This window comes from Manis pentadactyla, chromosome 13 (assembly GCF_030020395.1).
Source record: "Manis pentadactyla isolate mManPen7 chromosome 13, mManPen7.hap1, whole genome shotgun sequence".
NCBI classification, from domain to species: domain Eukaryota; kingdom Metazoa; phylum Chordata; class Mammalia; order Pholidota; family Manidae; genus Manis; species Manis pentadactyla.
Genome location: NC_080031.1, coordinates 49,302,820 through 49,329,758, shown reverse-complemented (window position 1 = coordinate 49,329,758; position 26,939 = coordinate 49,302,820). Strand labels below are relative to the sequence as shown.

General features: G+C 34.4%; 1 protein-coding gene across 1 annotated transcript; it reads left to right on the top strand.

Annotated features, from left to right (window-relative positions):
* Window positions 1–21,424: 21,424 nt before the first annotated feature.
* LOC118935022 (olfactory receptor 5V1-like) lies at window positions 21,425–22,351 on the top strand. The gene has a single exon (XM_036931027.2). It carries the CDS (start codon window positions 21,425–21,427, stop codon window positions 22,349–22,351), a length of 927 nt encoding a protein of 308 aa, XP_036786922.2.
* Window positions 22,352–26,939: the final 4,588 nt, after the last annotated feature.

Here is a 26,939-nt window from a genome sequence, read left to right as displayed (position 1 = left end):
TTTTTTCTTAGGTAGTTTTTTTATTACTAATTCAAATTCATGGACAGTAATTGGTCTTTTCAAATTTTCTGTTTCTTCCTGGGTCAGTCTTGGAAGGTTGCATTTTTCTAGAAAGTTGTTCGCTTCTCCTAGGTTATCCAAATTGTTAGCGTATACTTTTCCACAGTATTCTCTAATAATTCGTTGTATTTCTGTGGTGTCCTTACTGATTGTTCCTTTTTCATTTCTGATATTGTTTATGTGTATACCTTCTCTTTTTTTCTTGATAAGTCTGCCTATGGGATGATTTATTTTGTTTATTTTTTAGAAGAATAAGCTCCTGGTTTCTTTCATTCTTTCTGTTGGTTTATTTTTTCCAATTTTATTTATTTCTGCTCTGATCTTTATTATGTCCCTTCTTCTACTGACTTCGGGCCTCACTTGTTCTTCTTTTACTAGTTTCATTAATTGTGAGTTTAGACTGTTTATTTGACATTATTCTTCTTTCTTGAGGTAACCCTGTATTGCTATATACTTTCCTCTTAGAACTGCCTTTGCTTGTCCCACAGTGAAGGCGCTGACTTATTCTCATTTGCCTCCATATATTGCTTGATATCTGTTTTTACTTGCTCACTGACCCATTGATTATTTAGGAGCATGTTAAGCTGCCATGTGTTTGTGGGATTTTTTTGTTTTCTTTGCATAATTTTATTCTTGTTTCATACCATTGTGGTCTGAGAAGCTGGTTGACACAATTTCCATCTTTTTAAATTTACTGAGGTTAGTCTTGTGACCTACTATGTGATCTATTCTGGAAAACATTCCATGTGCACTTGAGAAGAATGTGTATTCTGCTGCTTTTGGATGGAGTGTTCTGTACATGTCTGCTAGGTCCATCTGTTCTGAGAAGTTGTTCAGTGCTTCTGTCTCCTTACTTATATTCTGTTTGGTTGTTTTGTCCTTTGGAGTAAGTGAAGTCTCCTAAAATGAATGTGTTACAATCTTTTTACCCCTTTAATTCTATTAGTATTTGTTTCACATATGTAGGTGTTTGTATGTTGGTTGCATACCTATTTATAATGGCTATATCCTCTTGTTGGACTGACCCCTTTATAATTATGTAATGTCCTTCTTTGTCTTCTGTTATTGTGTTTGTTTTGAAATCTCTTTTGTCTGATACATGTACAGCAACTCCTGCTTTTTTCTCATTATTTGCATGAAATATCTTTTTCCATCTTTTCACTTTTTATTTGGGTATGTCTTTGGGTTTGAAGTGAGTCTCTTGTAGGCAGAATATGGATGGGTCTTGTTTTTTATCCAGTCTGTAACACTATGACTTTTGATTGGTGCATTCAGTCCATTTACATTTAGGCTGATTATTGATAGATATGTTCGTATTGTCATCATAGGATTTAGATGTGTAGTTACCAAAGGTTCAAGGCCAGCTTCCTTATTATCTAATAGTCTAACTTAACACCCTTTTATACTATTTGAAACACAATCTAAAGGTCCTTTTTTTCTGTCTTCTTCCTCTTTCACTCTTTATATGTTAGGTGTCGTATTCTGTGTTCTTTGTGTATCCCTTGACTGACTTTGTGGGTAGCTGATTTAATTTTGCATTTGCTTATTAATTAATTGATCTACTTCTTTACTGTGGTTTTATTTTCTCTGGTGACAGCTATTTAGCCTTAAGAGCACTTCCCTCTGTAGCAGTCCCTTTAAAATACACTGTGGACATGGTTTGTGAGAGGTAAATTCCCTCAACTTTTGCTTATCTGGAAGTTGTTTAATCACTGATTCAAATTTAAATGATAATCTTGTCAGGTAAAGTATTCTCTGTTTGCGGCCCTTCTGTTTCATTGTATTAAATCTATCATGTCACTCCCTTCTGGCCCATTTGGTTGCTGCTGAGAAGTCTGCTGTCAGCCTGATGGGCTTTCCCTTATACATGATCTTTTTCTTTCTCTGGATCCTTTCAGCACTCTCCCCTTGTCCTTGATCTTTTCCATTTTAATCATATGTCTTGGTGTTGTCTTCCTAGGGTCCCTTGTGTTGGGAGAGCTCTGCACTTACATGACCGAGAGACTATTTCCTTCCCAAGACTGAAGAAGTTTTCAGCAAATATTTCCTCAGAGAGACTTTCTATCCCTCTTTCCCTCTCTTCTTCAGGTACTCCTATAGTGCGAGTATTGTTCCGTTTGGATGGGTCTCACCATTCTCTCAGTATTCTTTCATTCCTCAGATCCTTCTTTTCACTGTGCCTCAGTTTCTTTGCTTTCCTGTTCTCTCATTTCTATTTCAGTTACCATCTCCTCTACCTCACTGAATCTACCTTTAAACCCCTCCATTGTGTGTTTCATTTCAGATACTAAATTTTTTCAAAGATTCTATCTTCTTGTTGACATCCCCCTTGAGATCTTGAATATTTTTCTGTATCTCTGTGAGCATATTTATAATTTTATTTGGATATGCTCATCAAGATGATTGGTGATTTCAGGTTCACTTTGCCCTGTTTCTGCCATTTGGATTTTTGTTTGTACAATTTATTTTTTGCCATTTCATTCTAGTGATTCCTATGGAGTACTAACTTTGTGTAGATGGCACCCTCTAGTGCCCAGGAGCTCTCCTCTCTGGAGCTGCCCAGCACCTGGAGCAATGGCAGGACTCACAGGCACATGATATTGGCACCTGCCAGGAAGTAAGAGCTCCTTCCTGCTTCCCAGATGCAGTGCCTGCCTCCACTGCCAGGTCCAATGGTCTGTGCATGCAGGGAGGAGCCACTGTAGTCATCCCCTCTGGCTGCCATAGGCAGGGCCACCATCCGGCTGGCCTGGCACGATTGTAGTGTGCCAGGATGAAGGAGTGGCACCTGCGCATTGTAGTGGGGTGCCTTGGTGCTGCATTGCCAGCCAGGGGATGGAGCATATATAGCTCCTGAAAGTTCCCAACCTGCTGGGCTGAGTGTGACAGGATGATTTTATCCCCCTGTCCTCTCTCCTGAGCAGCAAGCTATGTAATCTTTGTCCCTTTAGCACCCATATTACTGTCGAAAAGCCTTTCCAAGTGCCTGCCTTTCTTTTGTTCCAGAGCAGCCAGTTGTGGGCACCTGTTCTCCATAAGCAGCTGAAATCTCAGTGTCTCTGAGCGTTCTGCCTGTCTTTGCTTTCCAACCCCACTAATCTCCAGGACACCATGTAGTGTGGGTTTGTGCCCCTGGAGCAGGTTTCTTGGTCTGGGTGTTTAGCCGTCCTGGGTTTCTACTCCCTCCCCACTCCATTTATCTTCCTCCCACCTTTGAGCTGGGGTGGGGGTAGAGCTTGGGTTCCACCATATCATGACTTTGCTACTTAATTCTTTCCTGTGAGGTCTTTTTTCCACAGATATTGGCAGTCTGTTCTGCAGTCTTCAGGTCACTCTTTCAGGATTAGTTGTATTTGCTGTATTTTTGTGTTACATGTGGTTTTGAGAAGAGGTTTCTGCCTCACTTCTCATGTCTCCATCTTTTTCTCCTGTGATATACTTACTCTTTTTCATGAATATTTTTGTTTTAAAAGTGGTAAATGTGAACACATTGAATCTGCCAAACAAACTCATATTTTATTTTTATGACTAACAATTACTTAAACTAATCCAGTTAACCCCTTGTTCAAACCTTCCAAACTCTCATATAGTAGAACAATATGACAAAGGTACTGTGTATATCCTAGCCAAATTGTTATCTTTAAAAAAAATTCCAACCAGCATACATGATTCAATTATTATGCCAACTTCCTTTTTCTCTTTAATAGTCACATATCTGTCTTAAAATACACTAATAATTAAACTTACATGACCACAATAAAGATCTTCAGTACAATAAATTTTACCTTGAAGTTAAAAAACATAAATACCTAAAAATGAATACATTTAAAAATCTTTCATCTAATATATGATGAAAGTAGAATCTTTTCCATAAAAAAAGAAAATAAAATATATTTTCTGAATTATTTATGAGCAAACCAAAAATGCTTCAAATATTACAAGTACTGTTAAAACCACGATGTATCAAGTATGTATAACATTGCGGGGTAATTATTAATCTATCTTGGAAAAAATTTCAAATTTTCAAAAATATGTACATAGCACTTTGAGAAAATTCTACATTCAGAGGTAAGACTAAAACATACCATAATTGAAAGCTTCACTCAGAAGTATTAATAAATTAAGTGAAATCACATTGCTGCAGTTAATTTCTTTGGTATTGAAGAATTTCATTCTATATGTTCATTAAGTTATATTGGTCTTATAAAATATTCAATTATTGAAGTACATCATTGCAAAAATGATTACATTAATATTATTAAATACTTCATAAATAATACAGTACCATTTCTGATGCAGAAAAAATAAATCAAAGAAACATAAAAGAGTTCTCACAAATAAGTAAGTATATTCATGTTAATTTAATATCTTGATAAAGGGTTTTCCCAAAGAAAAAGGGAAATGAATTGTTTTGTAGGTCATGACAGGATCACTAAATCCTCAAAGGAGGAAAATCACCTACTTCTTTCTTTATGTCTTAAAATGGTGAATGAATATGTTAAAAGTCAATATTTAAATGACATACTTACATAAATCATATAAAATAATTTCATAATCTGGCTTTTTTTTAAACTCCCAAAGCAACATCTAAAATCTAGAAGGTACAGTTAAAAGAATATGATGGTATTAAAATAAAATTTACATCTTCAAAAGTGTATGGTTAAGTACGAGTAGGAAAATAAGAGTTTTCTTTTGCTTGTTATTAACAAAGGGTATATATACACACACACATATATATGTGTGTGTGTATATACACATTCTAATGAATAAGGTAATGACATTTTCAAGTCAAAGGTAATGGCCAGAGACTCAATAAAGTGAGGCAAAGAATAGCATTTATCAATTATGAGATGCTCTAGTCTCCAACAATTAGAAAAATACTTATCAGACAAAAATGGTACACAGCTTTGTAAATGTACCATGGCAATGTCTGGAAAGCTAGGCTAGACCATACTTAAACAAGATATAAAGAATCATGCTGGTGCTTGCTGCTGAGAGTACAAATGCGTACAGCTCTATTTTGAACAAAATCATTTCATCATCTGGAAGTTAAAAGAGTTTAGACATTCATGAATCACAGAGTTAATAAATGTAATGTGGTGAAGGCTATGAGGTACAAAGCCCTGCTTTTTGTACAAATTGAAACAGTCATATTTTCATAAACTCTCACCAATTGATCCGAATTAAACAAAGAAAAAATCAAATTTGTTTTACAGTAACATTTACCAAAATTAACAGAAGACAAAAACACATACAGAGCCACATTCAATATGAATAATTGTAATTATTGTATTTGAAGGGCAATTTCTTGTGTGTTTTGCCTCCGTGGTGCCTCACATCATGAGGGTTATAGTTGGTCCTAAAGAACATGGGTTTTAACCTCATTGGTGTAACTCTGAGGGGAAATCCCGAGGCAAAATACGTTTGAAACTGAAACCAGTCAAAGGGAGAAATAAAGTGGGAGAAACCCATTTATTGCTAACAAGCAGTCATCCACTCTGCTTACCAGTGTCTCTTGTGGCCTGGCTGCTGAAGAAGGGTGTCCCACCCAGCCTCTCCCATCCAGATAATCCCTCACTCCTCCTTGTAATCACCTACTGATATGGAGGTGGACTACTTCTTTCCACCCCTTGGAAACACCTATTGGTATAGAGATGCACTACGGCCAGGCAAGATATTCTGGAAATATTGCAGTTTTACCCACAATTGGTCCACTTATGTGAGGATTTCTTTCAGTAAATTGGAAAATATTTTTGACATTCATAATGATTTGATTTTTTTCTTTTCTCTAGCATATTTTTCTGTAAGAATACATATATAACATATATTGTGCTAATTGACTTCATTGTTACTGTCTAAACTGATAAGTCTTTAGGTCAACAGTAAGATAATAGTTAAGTTTTCAGGGAGTCAAAAGTTATGCATTGTTTTTTGATTGAACAGGGATCAGCACCATTAACTTACATTGTTCACATGTTATTTATTTATTTATTTAAAGAACATCGCAAAAGTTTTTTTCCTAAGTATAAATCCCTTCCCATTATTGAAATCTGCTGAAATAAGCATTAAACAATCAATATTTTCATTAGCATTTTCTAGGGATAGTGAAAAGAATGTATTTTATATAACTAGTTATATAGTGGGAGTTCAACTCTGTTTCCTTGTTCTTTTTGCATCTCTGCTGGCTTCTGCATCAGCCTTTGGATTCCCAGTACCTTCCTCCGTCATGTCCTACCCATGTCTCATCTGTAAGAATGTCAGCAACTGAACTCAGTCACCTTATTTCGATGCTGTATTCTTTGTTTCTCTAAATTATGATTTATTTTGTTTCAAAACTTAACAGAAATGTACATTTAATACATTGGTCATTTTTATGTATTGTTCATCTTTATTTTGTTCAGGACTTCAAGACAGAAGTGCTTCCATGGTTTTTATATCAATTTATTTAAGTTAGCTGCAACCTCTCTGATACATGGTCACTGTGAAATAGATTTTATGAAGTATATTATTGCTATGGATGGATAAACTTGTTTATAGGGTTAGATTTAAGTATTTCTGTTATTATCTACTAACTGTAAATTGAATGATCATAGATATATGTATATATGTATGTTGAAATAAATGTCCATATACAAAATGTTTTACATAGTGAGTTTACGTGATCAAAAAATAAACATGAAACAGTGAAAATAGATTACCGAAGGTGAAATTTACATATTTTTACATTTAGATATAACTGTCCTTTCATGCAAGCTTTTGTTCCCAGTCAGGGTGAACTAGGGGATATGATTTATCTTTCTAGACAATTCCTGAATTACAATACCATAGAAATAGTTGCCTAGCAAAGAATCCATTAATTATTACATATATGGGCATTTGAAGAGTGAGAACAGGAAATATCTATAATTGTATTTATAATTATTATTATTACCATTGTTATTATACTTATTTTATTGAAGCTAAGTTCTGTCCAAAGGTTAATTAAGGTTAATTCATTATGATGGATTTGAGAACAGTAACTGAGATGTAACCAAAGTCTGACAATGATAAATAACGTGTGAGGTAGTACATGGGAAGTGAAGGTGTGTGCCCATTACAATTACAGTAAAGGTCACAAAATTTCAAGCCAGGGCCCCCAAATAAATTATTAGGAACAGCAGACCTTTCAAGTCTTGGAGCTCTTTGGAGCTTGAGATGTCCATGAGAAGGAATTCTGGGAGCATGGTGAGATTGCCCATACCTGTTAACATGCTGTAGGGACTACTGGTCAGAAAGAATATTTTGTCATATGATATGAAAAATGTGGCATTGATTTGATTTACTCTGCTTAAATAGCTATACCTCATAAAACATTGATAAATATTGTAGTGTGATTAAGTGGTCAAACAAAATAATCAGGATAGCAAAAATATAAGAATGGTCACTTTGAATGCTATTAGTATTCTTTAAGAGTTAGAGTTTTGTTCAGTATAAATTAAAATTTTAAATGTAGTGCCATAAAAGAATTAGCCTCAAAAACAGAGGCATATCTGAACTTGAAATATGACATATTCACTCACTGTACTGTTTCTCATAAAAACATATTTTAATAAAGCCTAATATCATTAGTCTTCAATTCTCTTCATTTAGCCTGACCTAGGGAGTCCTCCTCAGAGATGAATGTTACTTGGAGCACAGGAAGGTGAGTGCACGGGGTTCCTTTGTTTTGCTTGGTGATCTCTCTCTGTGTCTCACTGTGGTGCTTATATCCCCAAGAAGATGCAAGAGAATTAGTGATTACAGCTTACCAAAAACATGAAGGCATTTTATGCCTCATTTTTCATATATAGGTTGGACTAATTCATTGAGATTAATTAGATTGGCAGCAGTTTCCTTAAAAGGTAACCTTAGAATAAGGATATATAAACTTGAGAAAGCACAAGTTTCCCATAATGATTTCTAGATCTTTGGCAGCTCAGTTAAATAAATATATTTGAAATATTAATGGATAAGATGCAGTGAAAACCTCTCTAAATATTAAACTTTCACTTCTCAACTAAATTAAACAGCAGCCTCTAAAAAAAATCACAGAGCCAAAATTAATAATAAATGCATTTAATAATTATGAAAAATTACATCATGGAATAAAACAGGAAAACATTAGCACACAATGTAAAGTTCTAATATAAAACTTACAATAGTTCCTGATGATTGCTGCCTTTAAAATGCTTTTAAAGAAGGTTTATAAGTTGAAAAATGTTTTACATATACCAGTGATTTCAGAAAGGAATGAGTAGAAAAACTGTGGGATAAATTTAGAAAAAACATCTTAGATTCATGTTGAGTGTGTATGAAGGTGGATAAGGAGTCCTTCACACGGCAATTTCCAAAGTTTTAGAAAAATGGTTCAAATGTCAAAAAGTGTTAAAAATAAAAATAATTGAAGCAGAGAACTTATATTCCTGTCACAAATTAACTCAAAATAAGCCACATAATCATGAAATGGAAAACTAGAAAATCCCCTGGAGACAATGTGCAAAGGACCCTACATGACCTTGGGCATGACAGTCACATTTTAGGTACAACAAAGATGCCGTTCATTTAAGAAGTGATTGATAAGCTGGACTTAATTAAATTAGATATTTCTGCTACACAAAGTACAGATCAAGAGAATGAGAAGCCACAGAGAGAAAATATTTGTAAAAACACATGATAAAGACTGTTATTTAAATCATTCCAAGTATATTTAAACATTAACAGACAACTAACAACTTGACTAAAAATGGTAAAATTCAACAATGACATCATCTCCTTTTAGGTTTTTTTAAAATTTAAAACACTTAAAAAACATAAACCTTTAAACACTTAAAACTCTACAGTAGTAAAATATTTAAAAAATAGGTCCTTAACACTGTCCATTGGAAAATAAATGAATAAAGATGTAGTACACACACACACACACACACACACACACATAATGGAAGATTAATCATCCATAAAAAAGAATGAAATATTGCTATTTTAAACAAATGGATGATCATAGACACTATTATTATAAGGGAAATAAGACAGAGAAAGACAAATATGTGATTTCATTCATATGTGGAATCCAAAAAAATGAACAAATTAAACAGAAGTAGACTCATAAACACAGAAAATAGACTGGTGGTTGCCATTGGAAAGGGGGAGTTGTGAAATAGATGAAGTAATACAGAGTTACAAATTTCAAATTATAAAATAAATAAGTCACTGTAACAGAAGTACAGCACAGAGAATATAGTCAATAATAGTATAATTTCTTTGCATGTTGAAAGTAACTACACTTATTGGAATGAGAGTTTAGTAATGTATCTTATGTTGAATCTTATGTTGTAAATCTCAAACCAATATAGTCTTGCATACCAACTAATTCAATAAAATAATACTATGAATATAAAAATTGAACATATTGACAGTGCCAAATGAAAGTGAGGGTGTACAACAACTGGAACTGCCACACTTTGCTGCTGGTAAAAAGATAGAGTCATTCTGAAAAATGTTTTAGTTTATTATACAGTTAATCATATTTATCATTTGACCTAAAAACTACATTCCTTGGGTTTACCTCTGAGAAATGAAACCTACTGTTTTTACCAAAACCTGAATATGAGTATTTATAGCCATTCTATTCATAATCCTCAAAATCAATAAACAATCCAAAGGCACTTCATTGGAGAATACATGAGCAACCTGTGATACAACCATAAAATATTCAGTCAGGGTGTTGCTGCAAAGGGGTATCAACGAGTTTGGGGGGAAACTGTTAAGTATCTGTTATGGTAGCTATGAGAATCTATACATGAGCTAAAACTTACAGAACTGTACACCAAAAAGGATGTTAACATTGTTTTAATATTAATTTAAAATGCAAAAATTTTTAAATGAGGATCCTGAGAAGAAACGATTAATTTGTGGACATACAAGAAATAAAAAAAAATGCATCCTAATATTGCCATAGTTATGCGTGAAAACAAAATACTTCATTAGCACTTTGTAAATCACTTGGAGTGGCACTTGGAACAATTTTTCTCAGTCATACATGGTGTAGTTCCCTGATCACACAATAAAGTATGCTACAGAAAAAGAAATGCAAGTAGTATTAATGTATTTAGGATTTCAGAGTTTTGATTAATTCTAACCCTAAACCTATAAGGTATATTCTTTGAATTTTGAATTGAAATTCAGAATTTCATGTGTCCCAGATTGTTTTTCTTAACCTTAATAAAAACTTGTCAGGAAAAAAAGGTTGGAGGAGGATTAAAGATGGCGGCTTGAGAGGAGAGACAGAGGCTTCCTCCTACAACTGGCTACAATTAGAAAATTTAATTGGAGCAACTAATCCTGAGAGAGCAACATGAAAGAGAACTGGTCAGACTGCACACACCTGGAGAAAAGAGAAGACCTCAGTGAGTGGGGTAACTTACCAGAGCTGTGGCTCCACGGGAACCGAGCCCCTCCCCCACACTAGGACACTGGTGGAAAGAAGAGAAATGGAGCAGGGAGGGAGTGGAAGGCCTGGGACTGCTGAATACCTAGCTCCAGAGATCTGCACTGGGAGCACTAACCTACATTTCATCGTGCTTTCATGAGACTCGCATGACTACCAGGTTGGAAAGTTAATACAGGCAGAATTCCTGGGGAGACTGGGATTCCGGCTGCTTGTGGAAAGTAGGGATCCATATCTGGCTGCTCTGGGACAAAAACTTAAACCTGTGTGACTGGCCCACTGGCTCAGGCAGTGGAGACAAGCACAGCAGCCAGGAGGCGGAGAACATCTCTTTCCTCCCCCTCAGGCAACAGTACCACTCCCCTACGATCCCCGACATTGCTTCAGGGGCTAAGCAGATCCAGAATAGAGCTTCTGGACACTAGAGGGCGCCATATACAAACATGAAACACCAAAGGAACCTTGTCCAGAGTAAAATTGTTAATACAATTCCCGAGAAAGATTTAAATGATATGGACCTCGTGACTCATCCTGAAAGGGAGTTCAAAATAAAAATCATCAACTTCCTAAAGGAGGTACGGAAAGACATCCAAGAACTCAGGAATGAATTCAGGTCAGAGATCCAATCATTAAAAAAAATGATGGAGGGTATTAAAATAAGGTTGGATATGGTGGAAGAGACAATAAATGAAATAGAAACTAGAGAAGAGGAATACAAAGAAGCTGAGGCACAGAGAGAAAAAAGAATCTCTAAAAATGAAAGAATATTGAGAGAATTGTGTGACCAATCCAAACAGAACAATATTCTCATTATAGGGATACCAGAAGAAGAGAGAGACAGAGGGATAGAAAGTGTCTTTGAGGAGGTAGTTGCTGAAAACTTCCCCAATCTAGGGAAAGAGTTAGTCTCTCAGGCCATGGAGATCCACAGATCCCGCAACACAAGGGACCCAAGGAAGACAACACCAAGACAAATAGTAATTAAAATGGGAAAGATCAAGGATAACGAAAGACTGTTAAAAGCAGCCAGAGGAAGAAATAAGATCACATACAAAGAAAGCCCATCAGACTAACATCAGACTAATCAGCAGAAACCATACAGGACAGAAGGGAGTGGCATGATGTGTTTAATGCCATGAAGCAGAAGGGCCTGGGACCAAGATTACTTTAACCAGCAAGATTATCATTTAAATTTGAAGGAGGGATTAAACAATTTCCAGATAAGCAAAAGCTGAGAGTTTACCTCCCACAAACCATCTCTGCAGCCTATTTTGGAGGGACTGTTATAGATGGAAGTGTTCCTAGGGTTGGATAGCTGTCACCAGAGGTAGTAAAATCATGGTAGGGAGGGTGGAGCAGCTGATTGTGAGGCAAATGCAAAATTAAATTGACTATCCCCAAAGTCAATCAAGGGATAGAGAAAAAGTACAGAATTTGATACCTAATATATGAAGGAGGAAGAAAAAGGAGGAGAAAAAGAAAAGAACATTTAGATTGCGTTTGTAACAGCATACTAAGTGAGTTAAGTTAGACTCTTAGATAGTAAGGAAAGTAACCTGGAACCTTTGGTATCCATGAATCTAAAGTCTGAAATGGCAATAAATACATAACTATCGATAATCACCCTAAATGTAAATGGACTAAATGCACCAATCAAAAGACATAGAGTCACTGAATGGATTAAAAAATAAGACTCATCTATATGCTGCTTACAAGAGACTCACCTCAAACTCAAAGATATGCACAGACTAAAAGTCAAGGGATGGAAAAAGATATTTCATGCAAACAATAGGGAGAAAAAAGCAGGTGTTGCAGTACTAGTACCGGACAAAATAGACTTCAAAACAAAGAAAGTAACAAGAGATAAAGAAGGACATTACATAATGATACAGGGATCAGTCCAACAAGAGGATATAACCTTCATAAATGTATATGCATCCAACACAGGAGCACCAGCATATGTGAAACAAATACTAAAAGAACTAAAGGAGGAAACAGACTGCAATGCATTCATTTTAGGAGGCTTCAACACACCATTCACTCCAAAGGACAGATCCACCAGACAGAAAATAAGTAAGGATGCAGAGGCACTGAACAACACACTAGAACAGATGGACCTAATAGACATCTGTACAACTCTACACCCGAAAGCAACAGGATACACATTCTTCTCAAGTACACATGGAACATTCACCAGAATAGACCACATACTAGGCCACCAAAAGAACCTCAGTAAATTCAGAAAGATTGAAATGCTACCAACCAACTTTTCTGTCCACAAAGGTATAAAACTAGAAATAAATTGAACCAAGAAAGCAGAAAGGCTCACAAACACAAAGAGGCTTAATAACATGCTTCTAAACAGTCAATGGATCAATGACCAAATAAAAATGGAGATCCAGCAATATATGGAAATAAATGACAACAACAACACAAAGCCCCAACTTCTGTGGGACGCAGCAAAAGCAGGCTTAAGAGTAAAGTATATAGCAATCCAGGCATATTTAAAGAAGGAAGAAAAAACCCAAATGAATAGTTTAAATTCACAATTATCAAAATTGGAAAAAGAAGAACAAATGAGGCCTAAAGTCAGCAGAAAGAGGGACAGAATAAAGATCAGAGAAGAAATAAACATAACTGAAAAGAATAAAACAATAGAAAAAATCAATGAAACCAAGAGCTGGTTCTTTGAGTAAATAAACAAAATAGATAATCCTCTAGCCAAACATATTAAGAGAAAAAGATAATCAACACACATCATCAGAATCAGAAATGAGAAAGGTAACATCACAATGGACCCAACAGAAATACAAAGAATTATTAGAGAATACTATGAAAACCTATATGCTAAGAAGCTGGAAAACCTAGAAGTAGTGGACAACTTCCTAGAAAAATACAACCTTCCAAGACTGACCAAGGAAGAAAAACAAAATCTAAACAGACCAATTAACAGCAAAGAAATTGAAGCGGTAATCAAAAAACTACCCAAGAAAAAATCCTCGAGCTAGATGGATTTACCTCAGAATTTTATCAGACATAAAGACAAGATATAATACCCATTCTCCTTAAAGCTTTCCAAAATATAGAAGAGGAGGGAATACTCCCAAACTCATTCTATGAAGCCAACATCACCCTAATACCAAAACTAGGCAAAGACCCCACCAAAAAAGAAAATTACAGACCAATATCTCTGATGAATGTAAATGTAAAAATACTCAATAAAATATTAGCAAACTGAATTCAAAAATATATCATCAGGATCACACACCATGACAAACTGGGATTAATCCTAGGGATGCAAGGATGGTACAACATTTGAAAATCCATCATCATCCACCACATCAACAAAAAGAAAGACAAAAACCACATTTTCATCTCCATAGATGCTGAAAAAGCATTCGACAAAATTCAACATCCATTCATGATAAAAACTCTTAGCAAAATGGGTATAGAGGGAAAGTAACTCAACATAATAAAGGCCATATATGATAAACCCACAGCCAACATCATACTGAACATTGAGAAGCTGAAAGCTTTTCCTCTGAGATTGAGAACAAGACAGGGAAGCCCACTTTCCCACTGTTATTCAACATAGTACTGGGGTCCTAGCCATGGCAATTAGACAAAACAAGGAAATACAAGGAATCCATATTGGTAAAGAAGAAGTTAAACTGTTACTATTTGCAGATGACATGATATTGTACATAAAAAACCCTAAAGACTCCACTCCAAAACTACTAGAACTGATTTCGGAATACAGAAAAGGGGCAGGATACAAAATTAGTACATAGAAATCTGTGGCTTTCCTATAAACGAACAATGAGCCAATAGAAAGAGAAATCAGGAGAATAATTCCATTCACAATTGCATCAAAAAGAATAAAATAACTAGGAATAAACCTAACCAAGGAAGTGAAAGACCTATACCCTGAAAACTATAAGACAATCTTAAGAGAAGTTAAAGAGGACACTAACAAATGGAAACTCATCCCATGCTCTTGGCTAGGAAGAATTAATATCGTCAAATGGCCATCCTGCCCAAAGCAATATACATATTTGATGCAATCCCTATCAAATTACCAACAGCATTCTTCAGCGAACTGGAACAAATAGTTAAAAAATTCATATGGAAACACCAAAAACCCTAATAGCGAAAGTAATCCTGAGAAAGAAGAAAAAAGTGGCGGGGATCTCACTCCCCAACTTCAAGCTCTACTACAAAGCCATAGTAATCAAGACAATTTGGTACTGGCACAAGAACAGAGCCATAGACCAGTTTAACAGATTAGAGTCTCCAGACATTAACTCAAACACATATGATTAATTAATATTCAATAAAGGAGCCATGGACATACAATGGGGAAATGACAGTCTCTTCAACAGATGGTGCTGGCAAAAGTGGAAAGCTACATGTAAGAGAATGAAACTGGATCACTGTCTAACCCCATACACAAAAGTAAACTCCAAATGGATCAAAGACCTGAATGTAAGTCATGAAACCATAAAACCCTTAGAACAAAACATAGCCAAAAATCTCATGGACATAAACATGAGTGACTTCTCCATAAACATATCTCCATGGGCAAGGGAAACAAAGGCAAAAATGAACAAGTGGGACTATATCAAGCTAAAAAGCTTCTGTACAGCAAAAGACACCATCAATAGAACAGAAAGGTATCCTACATTATGGGAGAACATATTCATAAATGACAGATCCGATAAAGGATTGACATCCAAATTATATGAAGAGCTCATGCACCTCAGCAAACAAAAAGCAAATAATCCAATTAAAGAACGGGCAGAGGAGCTGAACAAACAGTTCTCCAAAGAGGAAATTCAGATGGCCAACAGACACATGAAAAGATGCTCCACATTGCTAGTTATCAGAGAAATGCAAATTAAAACCACAATGAGATATTACCTCACACCAGTAAGGATGGCTATCATCCAAAATCAAACAACAACAAATGTTGGCAAGGTTGTGGAGAAAGGGGAATCCTCCTACACTGCTTGTGGGAATGTAAATTAGATCAACCATTGTGGAAAACAGTATGGAAGTTCCTCAAAATGCTCAAAATAGACTTACCATTTGACCCAGGAATTCCACTTCTAGGAATTTACCCTAAGGATGCAGCACTCCAGTTTGAGAAAGACATATATACCTCTATGTTTATCGCAGCACTATTTACAATAGCCAAGAAATGGAAGCAACCTAAGTGTCCATCAGTAGATGAATGGATAAAGAAGATGTGGTACATACACACAATGGAATATTATTTAGTCATAAGAGGAAAACAAATCCTACAATTTGCAACAACATGGATGGAGCTAGAGGGTATTATGCTCAGTGAAATAAGCCAAGCAGAGAAATACAAATACCAGATGATTTCCCTCATCTGTGGTGTATAAGTACAAAAGAAAAACTGAAGGAAGAAAACAGCAGCAGAATCACAGAACCCAAGAATGGACTAACAGTTACCAAAGGGAAAGAGATTGGGGAGAATGGGAGGGTAGGGAGGGATAAGGGCGGAGAAGAAGAAAGTGGGTATTATGATTAGCATGTATAATGTGGGGGTGGGGGAAAGGGGAGAGCTTTTCAACACAGGGAAGACAAGTAGTGATTCTACAACATCTTACTATGCTGATGGACAGTGTCTGTAATTGGGTTTTTCGGGGGCACTTGGGGTAGGGGAGAGCCTAGTAAACACAATTTTCTTCATGTAATAGTAGATTAATGATAACAAGATAAAAAAATAAAATAAAATAAAATAATGTTATATAAAGTAAAATAACTTGTCAATCATCTTAGCAACAAAATTGAGTTTATTTTGGAAAAGCAGAGAATTGCAACTTGGGAGAAGCAAGCTATGGCAGAACACATTTGAGATAAAGCAAAATAATGCTGTTTTGCAGAAGGAAGGGCAGATTAGGATGGCTGTTAAAAGCAAAAGGTCTGTTGGAGGATACTGGGAGTCCCATGTGTCATGTCTTCTCACTGGCTAGGTTGTGACCATCTCTTATTGGTGGGCTGTTGCCAGGGGAGGTGGAAACTCTGCTCCTGTTGGGGATTAAAGAAGTTAAAACAATTTGACATGTAAGGTATCTTTTTCTTCTGGTGAGGACTGCAGTAGAGGATTGGTGGACTTGAGAGAATCCCTGCTGGCCTCCCAACTCCACTTTAGTGAGGTTCTGCTTTCTTAATTTTCACACTTCTAAAGAAATCTGAGCAGAGAATCCAGAATTAAGTATTGGGAAAGGTCCTGTTGCCAAAAGAGATGTCAGTCATTGGGAAGACTAAGGAGAAAGGTGAAGTCAATAAAATAATGCTTGATAGTATTTTACTGCCTCTCTTCTGCACAGAATATAAGTTGTGTGATAGCAAGGGGCTCGTCCAGCTCCAGTATCGAGCACAACACATACACAGATTAACACTGTCAGAATTTTCTACGTTTTGATAGAGCAGAGATATGGAGCTCTCCGTGGATGGTCGGAGGGGCCCTGCCTGTTTTGCTTCCTGGGAATCAGAGCTGTGTGCTCAGAACACTGAGGGCCTGACAGAGCCCAGGCGCACGGCGATGTCTGGAGATGGCACTTCACCTCTGCCCTTCTTTAGATTGGAAGAAGAAAAGCCTCTAGTTGTGCTTAATAAAGTGACATTTGAGGAGTGTGCTTAGGTTAAAGAGTATTATAAATTCCAATAAGTACAATAATAAAACAAATTCCATCAGAAGAGGGTATAAGATTTAGAGGATGCGGGAGGAACTGTAAAAGCATTTTCCCTTACTTTATAACAGGTTTTCTGTTTCTACTTTCCAAAGTCTCTAAGGGTGGAAGAAACACATAAAGCAATTGATATTAAAACTCTGTTTAATAAAGTACAAAAGAAACCATGTAGAGACCTAAAACATATTACAAATCTTTCAGATTGAGTAAAGAAATGTAAAAAATGAAAGAAGGGAAACTTAAAATTCCTTATAGACAAAACATTATGCTTAAATGAAAATAGAATGTTGCTAAAATAAAACAATGGTGTAAAGAATTGTTGCTCTTTCCAAAATAATAGGGAGGTTAAGTATGGATGTGGGCATGAAGGGAAAGGGTTAAAATGATTTTTCACTGTGTAATTTCTGATGATCCATGTGTAATTTTTCCCAATATTTTATTTTGATAGGTGACAATGTCACAGAAAAATCGAAATGCCATTACAGACATCTATATACATTTCACCTGGATTTATTAAATGCAAACATCTTGTATTCTCGCACTGCAAGAAAATAGTGTATTAATCATAGGTTAAATTTGAAATTCCATTCATTTTTAGTCTAAATTGTTCTAAATAAAAATTGTACCACATGGATGGAAAATAGTCTTAGCAAGATAAGTGTGTGTAATAATGAAAAAATAGAGTTTTCCTGTCTGTCACAGAAAAAATGCAAATTTATACTAGGTCAGAATTGTAATCATACTTGTATTTAAGATCCATCTGATTACAGAAAATATTCTAATAATGTCAGTTTATTTTTCATTGTTGTCTGACGCTGTAGGCCCTGGAAAAAATTTATTTTTTCTTACTCCAGATTATTACAAGAAAAAAATTTTCACTCTTCCACAATATAGTTTTATCTTTAACCAACAATAAATTAACTATAAAAGAAGTTCCCATTATATTAATAACTGCCCATTATAGGTTGTAGTAATTTAGGTTTATGAAGAAAGAATATTCCCTCCAGGTTCCTTGTTATTTTTTAATTCCTAAGGGAAAATTCTAAACAATACAAGTGGCCTGTATATGAATGAGAAGTTAATTTTAATTCACTAATGATGTTTCTTTGCCAGATTGTATATTTTCTTCTTATTGAAACACTGTATCAGTCATGAATCCTCTGAAACTGAAAAGGCAAGAAATTGTATATTCAATTTCAGAATTTTAGAGCTATGATAGATAATTATATGTTTACAAATATGTAAATATATTATGAAAGTATACACATTTAAGAAACTAGATAAATCTGAATACTATATGGGTAAGATAAAGTGAGGAATTAAAAATACTATATAGTGGTTGTCTAAGTAAATTCTTAATAATGTTTAATTACAGCCCTAAGAAAATGCATGCCCACACAAATGTGAATCCAAAACCTGTATATATAAAATGATGCTATTTCCAATGAATGTTTCTGATTGTCTGTTTCCTAGAAAATGGTGTACTTGAAACCTAGCGGGAAACAGGGTTGTCACATAACATGTGGAATGATTAAACTAAAAGTGCTTTTGTGATGCCTTTAGTTTATTATCTATCAATACATCAAGTTAAAAACTGAGTTATAGAATTTCATCCTTTACTATGTAGCTTTAAGGGAAAAATTCTCCCGTTTTTAAAGAAAACTTTATGTAATGTTTCTTTAATTTTGGTGTGCTAAATAAATTTTTCATTATGAGCAACACTAAGATCTAAGATTTGCCATTGATATTTTTTGCTTAAATAACTAATTTTATTTTTTTCTACATAGTGGAAACTTGAAGTTAAAGGAAAAAAAGAAAATTTTCATATCTCATCATTTGGATTTGACCATATACAGAAGAGTAAGTCATATATACAATAAGGAAGCCTGGTTTCTGAGTGCTTTCCAAAAGACATCTAATCCTAGTCATATATTCTTACTTCCAATTCCCATTTTATATTTGGCTGTTTATGATAAAAAGCTGATAGTAACCTATATACTTCACATGCTCACATTTGCACCAAGTAATCTCACAACGCACATGAAAGATAGACATTCTTGAGAATTTTTATGATTTTGAACTGTGTGTCCAGTTTCCTGGGTTAGTTAATAAGGAAGGTTATAGAACTTCTTCCTCAGCAATATATTGTTAACAAAATACCACTCATTTATCTAAATAAATGTCAAATACATAAGATTTAATTATGTTTGATATAAAAGGAGGATATCATCAATATGAGTAAAAGTTACCTCCCCAAATAACAAAAAACAAATTCTGCAATTTGTGCGCTCAGACTTTAATGTTGATTTTAAAAATGTAAATAAAGTACAAAACTTATGGAAAATACATTTTTTTAAGGATGTGTGTTGATTATGTAACCTGATGTAGAAACAGCTTATTTGTTTTTATCAGGATGTTATTGATTTATTACTCATAATTCTTGTTTAAAAAAACACTCGAATTTGCAAGTCTATTTAGTATTTAATGTAATATTTAATATAGGAGTTTAATTAATATTTAACATAGAACTTGAATACTGGTATTTAATATAGAGCTTAATATTTACTCTATCAATATATTATTTTTTGTAATAGAAAGTCCCTTATTTAATTTGATAATATAATATTCCATTTTCAAAGATTATTATGTAAAGATATAAACAAACTGAAGTTGAACAGTTGTGTAGAATTCTTAACATTTAAAAATGTGCTAACTGATGCTGCAGATTCTTTTTGTTTCAGTCTTTCATTAAGCATATTTTGTTGATTGAATAACAATAACCAAAAGTATTGTGGTTATTACAGTAATTTATTTCCTAAATTTCATGAGTTTTAGATCTTTGATAAAATTTGATTTTTTCCCAGATATGTTACAGTATGCTCAAGGAAAGATAATAACATCTCCCAAGTAGTTTCAGATATTTCATTTAAATATTTCATGGAAAGGAGTGGGAAACAAACATTTGCATTCCATTGTGTAAATAAATCATTCTGTATCATTTGTATTTTTTATACAAATGTATATTATACTATACATCTTATCTGAGCAAAGAAATCATTAACAATTTCATACAGGTAAAATAAATATGAAGGGAAGAATTTAGAGAGTGATTTTTGTATATTTTTCAATTTCATTATTTCTTTTTGAATTTTTTATTCCACAGGTGTTATATTTAAAAAAATAGTTTCCAAAGTGACAGATGAATTACACAGAAATATTGATTTATAGGTCTTCAATTTGTATTTTTGTAAATAGTCTTAAAACATTTCAGTTATATGGACTAAGATACAGAAAAATCAAATGAGAAAAGTAAACAAAATTAAGATCAACATGTCAAAGCATATACAAATTTCAAAACCTGTATTTCCTTAAGTAATTAAACACATGGCCAAATATGCAATTTTTAAGGAGAAAGATAGTTGAATATTATACGGATATATTTGCTTCCTGTTCGGATGACATTTAGAAATATTCAACCAGGCTTTATTTTTAATGTGACAGACAAATTGAATTTCATTATAGAGTAATCTTGGAGGGAAATAAATAATAATGTCCATACTTAAATATTATGATTTTGAAGTTGAAAAATTCTGATATGTATTTATCTTTACTAATAGAAACACTATGTCAGAGGAGGTACCAGACCATTCTGACAAGAGTTTCCACCTAACAATTATTTAGATAGATATTCTTTTACTCTATGTCTGCTAGTTGCTAACTGTTTTAAAAATAATTTACTAAGCAATACACAGCTTCTACATTCAAGGTACTTAGAATTGAGTTGCTGAATAAAACAATGAAAAAATACAAGGCAAGTGGCCCAGAAGTTGTGTGAAGTACACCAGCAGCTTCCACTGAATTGTGAGATCCCGAACACTGGTGGGCGGTCCCCAGTAGTGTCACTGAGGAGGTGAATATTTAAACATCAACTTAGGGTGTCAGTGGGTTTCCTCTTGATACAGACCAGGGGATGCATATTTCCAGAAATACAGTGAGTATAGAAGATTTAACAGTAGGTCTAAAAAACAAAATATCTAATTGAAATAGAAAGAATAGAATATGTCACCTACCATCTACCAACTACTTCACAAAGTTCTAATCAATAGACCCCTTGGCTTTTTCTCTAACCTGTTTCATGGCTTCCTTCCCTCCAGAGAGACCCCCGTGGAGAGAGGAGATGGACATCTACAATCTCACCACCGTGACTCACTTTATCCTCATGGGGCTCTCTGACCTCCCTGAGGTGCGCTATCCTCTCTTTGTGGTCTTTGCCATCATCTACCAGGTCACCTTGCTGGGAAACGGGGCCATTCTCTTGGCCATTGGGATGGAGAAGAAGCTACACACACCCATGTATTACTTTCTGGCCAATCTGTCCCTCTTAGACATATTCTGCCCTTCAGCTACTGTCCCCAAGATGCTGGACAACCTTTTGATTGGGAATCAAAGCATTTCCTTCCTGGGCTGTGCTTTGCAGCTTTATTTCCTGGTGGCTCTGGCGGGGACTGAGGTCTTCCTTCTCGCTGTCATGGCTTATGACCGGTACGTGGCCATCTGCTTCCCCCTCCGTTACACCCTCATCATGACTAAAGCTCGCTGTGTCCAGCTTATAGGTGGGACCTGGGCAGCAGGGTTTCTCAATTCCCTCCTCCACACAGTGTCCACCTTCCGCCTGTCTTTCTGCAAGTCCAATCGGGTTAACCAGTACTACTGTGACATCCCCCCAGTGGTGGCCCTCTCCTGCTCATCCACCTACATGGCAGAAATGCTTGTTATTGTGGTAGGCGGTGTCTTGGGGATTGGTGCATTCCTGACCACTTTTATCTCTTATATATACATCATATCCACCATCCTAAAGATCCAGTCAGTAGAAGGCAAGCGCAAAGCCTTCTCCACATGTGCCTCCCACCTCCTGGTGGTCTGTTTGTTCTATGGCACAACTACATTTACTTATGTCCGTCCATCCTCTAGTCAACACTCCCCAGCCAGAGATAGACTCATCCCCATGCTCTATGGGGTTATTACTCCAATGCTAAACCCCATGATCTACAGCTTGAGGAACACGGAGGTGAAAGGGGCACTCAGCAGGGTCTTATGTCACTGAGCATGTTTACTGTAATTGTAATAGTAAAACAGAATGACAATGCTCTCTTTAGAATAGATTTATAAGAAGAATTCTTGCAATAATTTTTATTCAATGTCTAAAATACATACTTACATATTCATATAAGCTTATAGATACATATATATAGCATTAGTCATATGTATCTATGTATGTACATATCTGTCTCTATCCAAACGAAACTTAACATTTGTAATCCAAAGTAGACATTCGAGAGGTACAGAGAACAGTTAATAATGACACTAATGTAAGAAGTTTAATCTGAGCCTATCCTAAGATATATGGCCACCTCAACACTAACAATTTCCATGTTTATGCCAACCTAATTCTATACATTCTACATTTCTATAGCTATTTCTAAATCTATATCTAATCTATAGATTGTCTCTTTATTTCTTTCTCTTGATTGACCTCTTATGCTGCTATGGTTCTTTGACATGATCATTTCTCTCCCTGTTTTTCAGTTTTAGCTTAAACTTACTCTATGTTTCTCTGCTTCTCTCGCTTTTCTTGTGACCTTGTCCATTCTTAACTCCACCTATCATTCCTAGGAACCACTTCATCTTCTGTATCTCTAATTTAGATATCAAATTCAATTCGCTATATTCAAAACAGAAAGTAATATTTTAATAAACAAACACATGTGTATCTTGTCAATTACCTTGCATTTTTGTTATCAGTTTTCCAAAGTTTTCAAACAAAAATCCATGAAATTAGACTCTGCTTTGCATTGAATACTGCATTTCCACTCAGGATGGTTAGAGAGCTATATTTTATGAGTGGAGATGACACATTATTTTTATTCCATTCTCTCTTCTTGTTACCTCAGGAAATAAGAATTTTTTGTCTCTGTCCTACTGTTTATTTACTGCACTGTTTTGAGTATAGAATCATGTATAATTTTCTCCATAGTTTTCTCTAGGCTGTAAATCCCAATTGCTTTCACATTTTAGTCCTTAGTCTGGTGATCAAATTTACTGTACACCCACTCTATTTCTTATTATAGCTTTACTTTCTAGCATTTGACCGCCTGTCTTCTTATGTGCACTCTGTCTTTTCATTATCACTAAGTGAAGTGCCAACATCACTAGTGAGAGATATTTTACTATTCTAAAACATCCTGTTATTTCTTCTTCTTGAGTGTCACAGATCTGTTAGTAACTTTCAAAACCTTACCAAATGATGGACTGTTCATAGGTACCTGTACCAGAGGAGTTAGAGTATAAAAGCGTAGAGATGTTGTGCATTGGGGTAGATTACACTCTCCAAAATTCATTAATGGCCTAATAAACATCTTGTACAACATACACAGCTGTTCATTATAGTGGGGGGTCAACTGTGTGCTATTTCATTTTAAGTAGTGTGGGGAAAATCATGCAGAACTCATTAAAGAAATGAAGTAAGAATATTACTTTACTACCACAAATTTGATTTTTTAAATTTATTATTCTTTTTTTGTGTATCTCTAAAATTACATATGATATAAAAGTGTCATCCTCCTCATATAAAACAGAATATATGGGATACACTAACTATAATACCACATAAAATATAATACATATTAAAATCAATCAATTGTTCTTTTCATGTACCACTCAAATGTTTATTCAATATTTTACCACTGATTTAAAGGTAATATACTTTGTGATATTGTTATTATATTTTTGTTACGCAAAAACTCTGGAATAATTCCATTTTATCAGAAATAGTGGGTATCTCTCACCAAGCTCATGGTCTTGGTCAATAATAGAAAGGTTTGTTGGAAATGTTTTTAAAAAAGAAAAAAGTTGAGAATTTTATACTACAAACAAATTTTTGGGAATTGTGTTTGTATGTACCCTGTGATGATTTCCATAAACTGATGGAACTCAAGATCTTAAAATCATGAAATACTTCAACTGGATGAGTTGCTATATTACAGTGGTTCCCCGGTTACATTATTACATCCTCTCCCCAGCTAGTGCAGTTACTATCTGTCAACATAGGAAGATGTTACAGAATCACTGATTATATTCTCTATGCTGTACTACCACTTCCTTGAATAGTTTTTGTAATGATTGAGAATTTTTGTGTCCATTTTTCCCCTTCATCCTCCCCTCTCTCCCACCCTAACCCTCCTGCTGTGGTAACCACCAGTCACTTCTCAGTGTCTATGAGTCTACCCTTTTGTTTATTTTGATTTGTTTTATTTTTAGATTCCACGAATATGTGAAATCATGTATTTATTTTTCTTTTCCTGGCTTATCTCTTAGCATAATACTCTTTATGGCCATTCATACTGTTGCAAATGGCAGGATTTCTTCCTTTTTTACAGCTGAATAATATGACATTTGTTTTTATCATTGCATTTTATCCATTCTTTTTGTATGTTGGACATTAGCTTCTTATCAGAGGTAAGATTTGCAAAAATGTATCCCATTTTGTAGGTTACCTTTTTATTTTGTGGATTGTTTCTTTTGCTGATAACTATTCAGTTTGATGTGGTTGCTTATTTATTTTTAAATTTCTAGCTTGTAGTCATATTTGGTTATTCATTGCCAAGAACAATATCAAGAAGCTGTTTTCCTTTGTTTCCTTATAAAAGTTTTACATTTTCGGTATTATAATTACATGTATAATGAATTCGAGTTCATTTCAGTAACTGGTGTAAAATAGGGGCCCAATTTCCTTATCTGTATGTGATTCTCCAGTTTTTCAACTCCATTTTTGAGGACAATGTCCTTTCACAGTGAGTAAATTTGGCTCCCTTCTAAAATATGTGTTCATAAATATATATGAGAATTTATTTTGGGACTTTGAATTCCTGTTCATTAGTCTGTGGATCTATTCTTTTGTCAGTACCTTTCTACTTACTATAAATTTGCAATATAGTTTGAAATTATGAAGTGTGATACCTTTTGCATTGTTCTTTTTATTAGTATTGGTAGGTCTTTTCAATTCAGGGTCTTTGTGGCTCCATACAAATTTAGGATAATTATTTCTATTTCTGTGAAAAGTGCCATTAAGATTTTGAAAAGGATTGCATTAAATCTGTAGATGCTTTGGGGTAATATGAACATGTTAACATTAATTCTTCGGATCCAACAGTATGATACAGTTTTCCAACATTGTTTTGTTTATCTTCATTTGTTTCATCAAAGTCTTGTAGTTTTTCAATATGAAAACTTTAACCCTTTTTGGATAAATTAAGTCCTTAGTATTTTGTTGATTTTGATGATATTATGAATTGTTTCCTTTATTTCTTTTTCACATGTTTCTGCTAATGTTTTTGTTAACATTGAATCTCTGTATAATGATGTTTTTCTGCAACTTTACTGAATTCATTGATTAATTCCAGCAGTTTACGGTGTGTTCATTAAGATTTCTTAGATACAGGATCATATCATCTTCAATCAAAGACAATATTATTTATACTTTTCTTACTTGAAAGCCTTTCATTTCCTTTTTCATTCCTTATTGTCCTAGCTAAGATATCCATTGCTATGTTGAATAGAACTGATGATAGTTGGTACATTTATATATTTCTAATCTTAGAGGAAAGACTTTCAAATTTTCATTGATGACTTTGATTTGGGGTGTTGTTTTTTCTTTATGGTCATTACTGTGTTGAGGTATATTGATTTTACACCAAGTTTTTTACTATTTTTATCACAAATTAATGTTTTTGTCAAATAATTTTGTGTATCTATTTTGATGATCATATGATTTTTTTCTTTCATTTTGTTAATGTGGTGTATCACATTTATGGATTTGTATATTTTGAATTATCCTTGCATCCCAGATATAAATCTACCTGATCATTATATTCTGTTGATGTTGATATGCTTATATTTTGTGGAGAATTTTTACATCTATATCCATCTCTTATATAGGTCAAATATTTTTTCTGATGTGTCCTTATTTAGCATTATTATCAGCATATTCTTGGCTTTTAACATTATTTTGGCAGTGTTTCCATCCTCTTTAATTTTTTGGAAAAGTCTGAGTTAATTAAATGTTAACTGTAACATTAAATGCTTTAAATGTTTGACAGAATTCATGATTGGAATTATCTGGTTCTTGTGATTTCTCTGTTGGGAGATGTTTGATTACTGATTCAATCTTCTTACTTATTAAGGGTCTGTTCAGTGCTTCTATTTATTACTGATTCAGTCTTCCTAGGTTATGTACTTGTAGGGCTTATCTCTTCCTTATGGGACATATAGTTGGTTGGCATACAATACTTCATAGTATTTTCTTATGATCCATTGTTGTTCTGGATATGAAATGTAATACATTCTGCCATTTTTTATGTGTTTTAGTTCAATAGTTTCTCTTTTTGGCTTAGTCCACTAAAAGTTTGTCAAATTTGGCTTTTAAATAACTGTTAGTTCTACTGAATTTTCTATTTTCTTTCTAATCTTCAAAAAGTCATTTCTGTTCTAAGTTTTTCAAATTATTGATTATCTTATCAGGTGAATCCCCAGAAGTGACATTTGTGTATCATATCATACTTGTAGTTTTAGTTTTTTGAGAACCCTCTATACTGCTTTCCATAGTGGCTTCACCATTCACATTATAACCTCCAGGG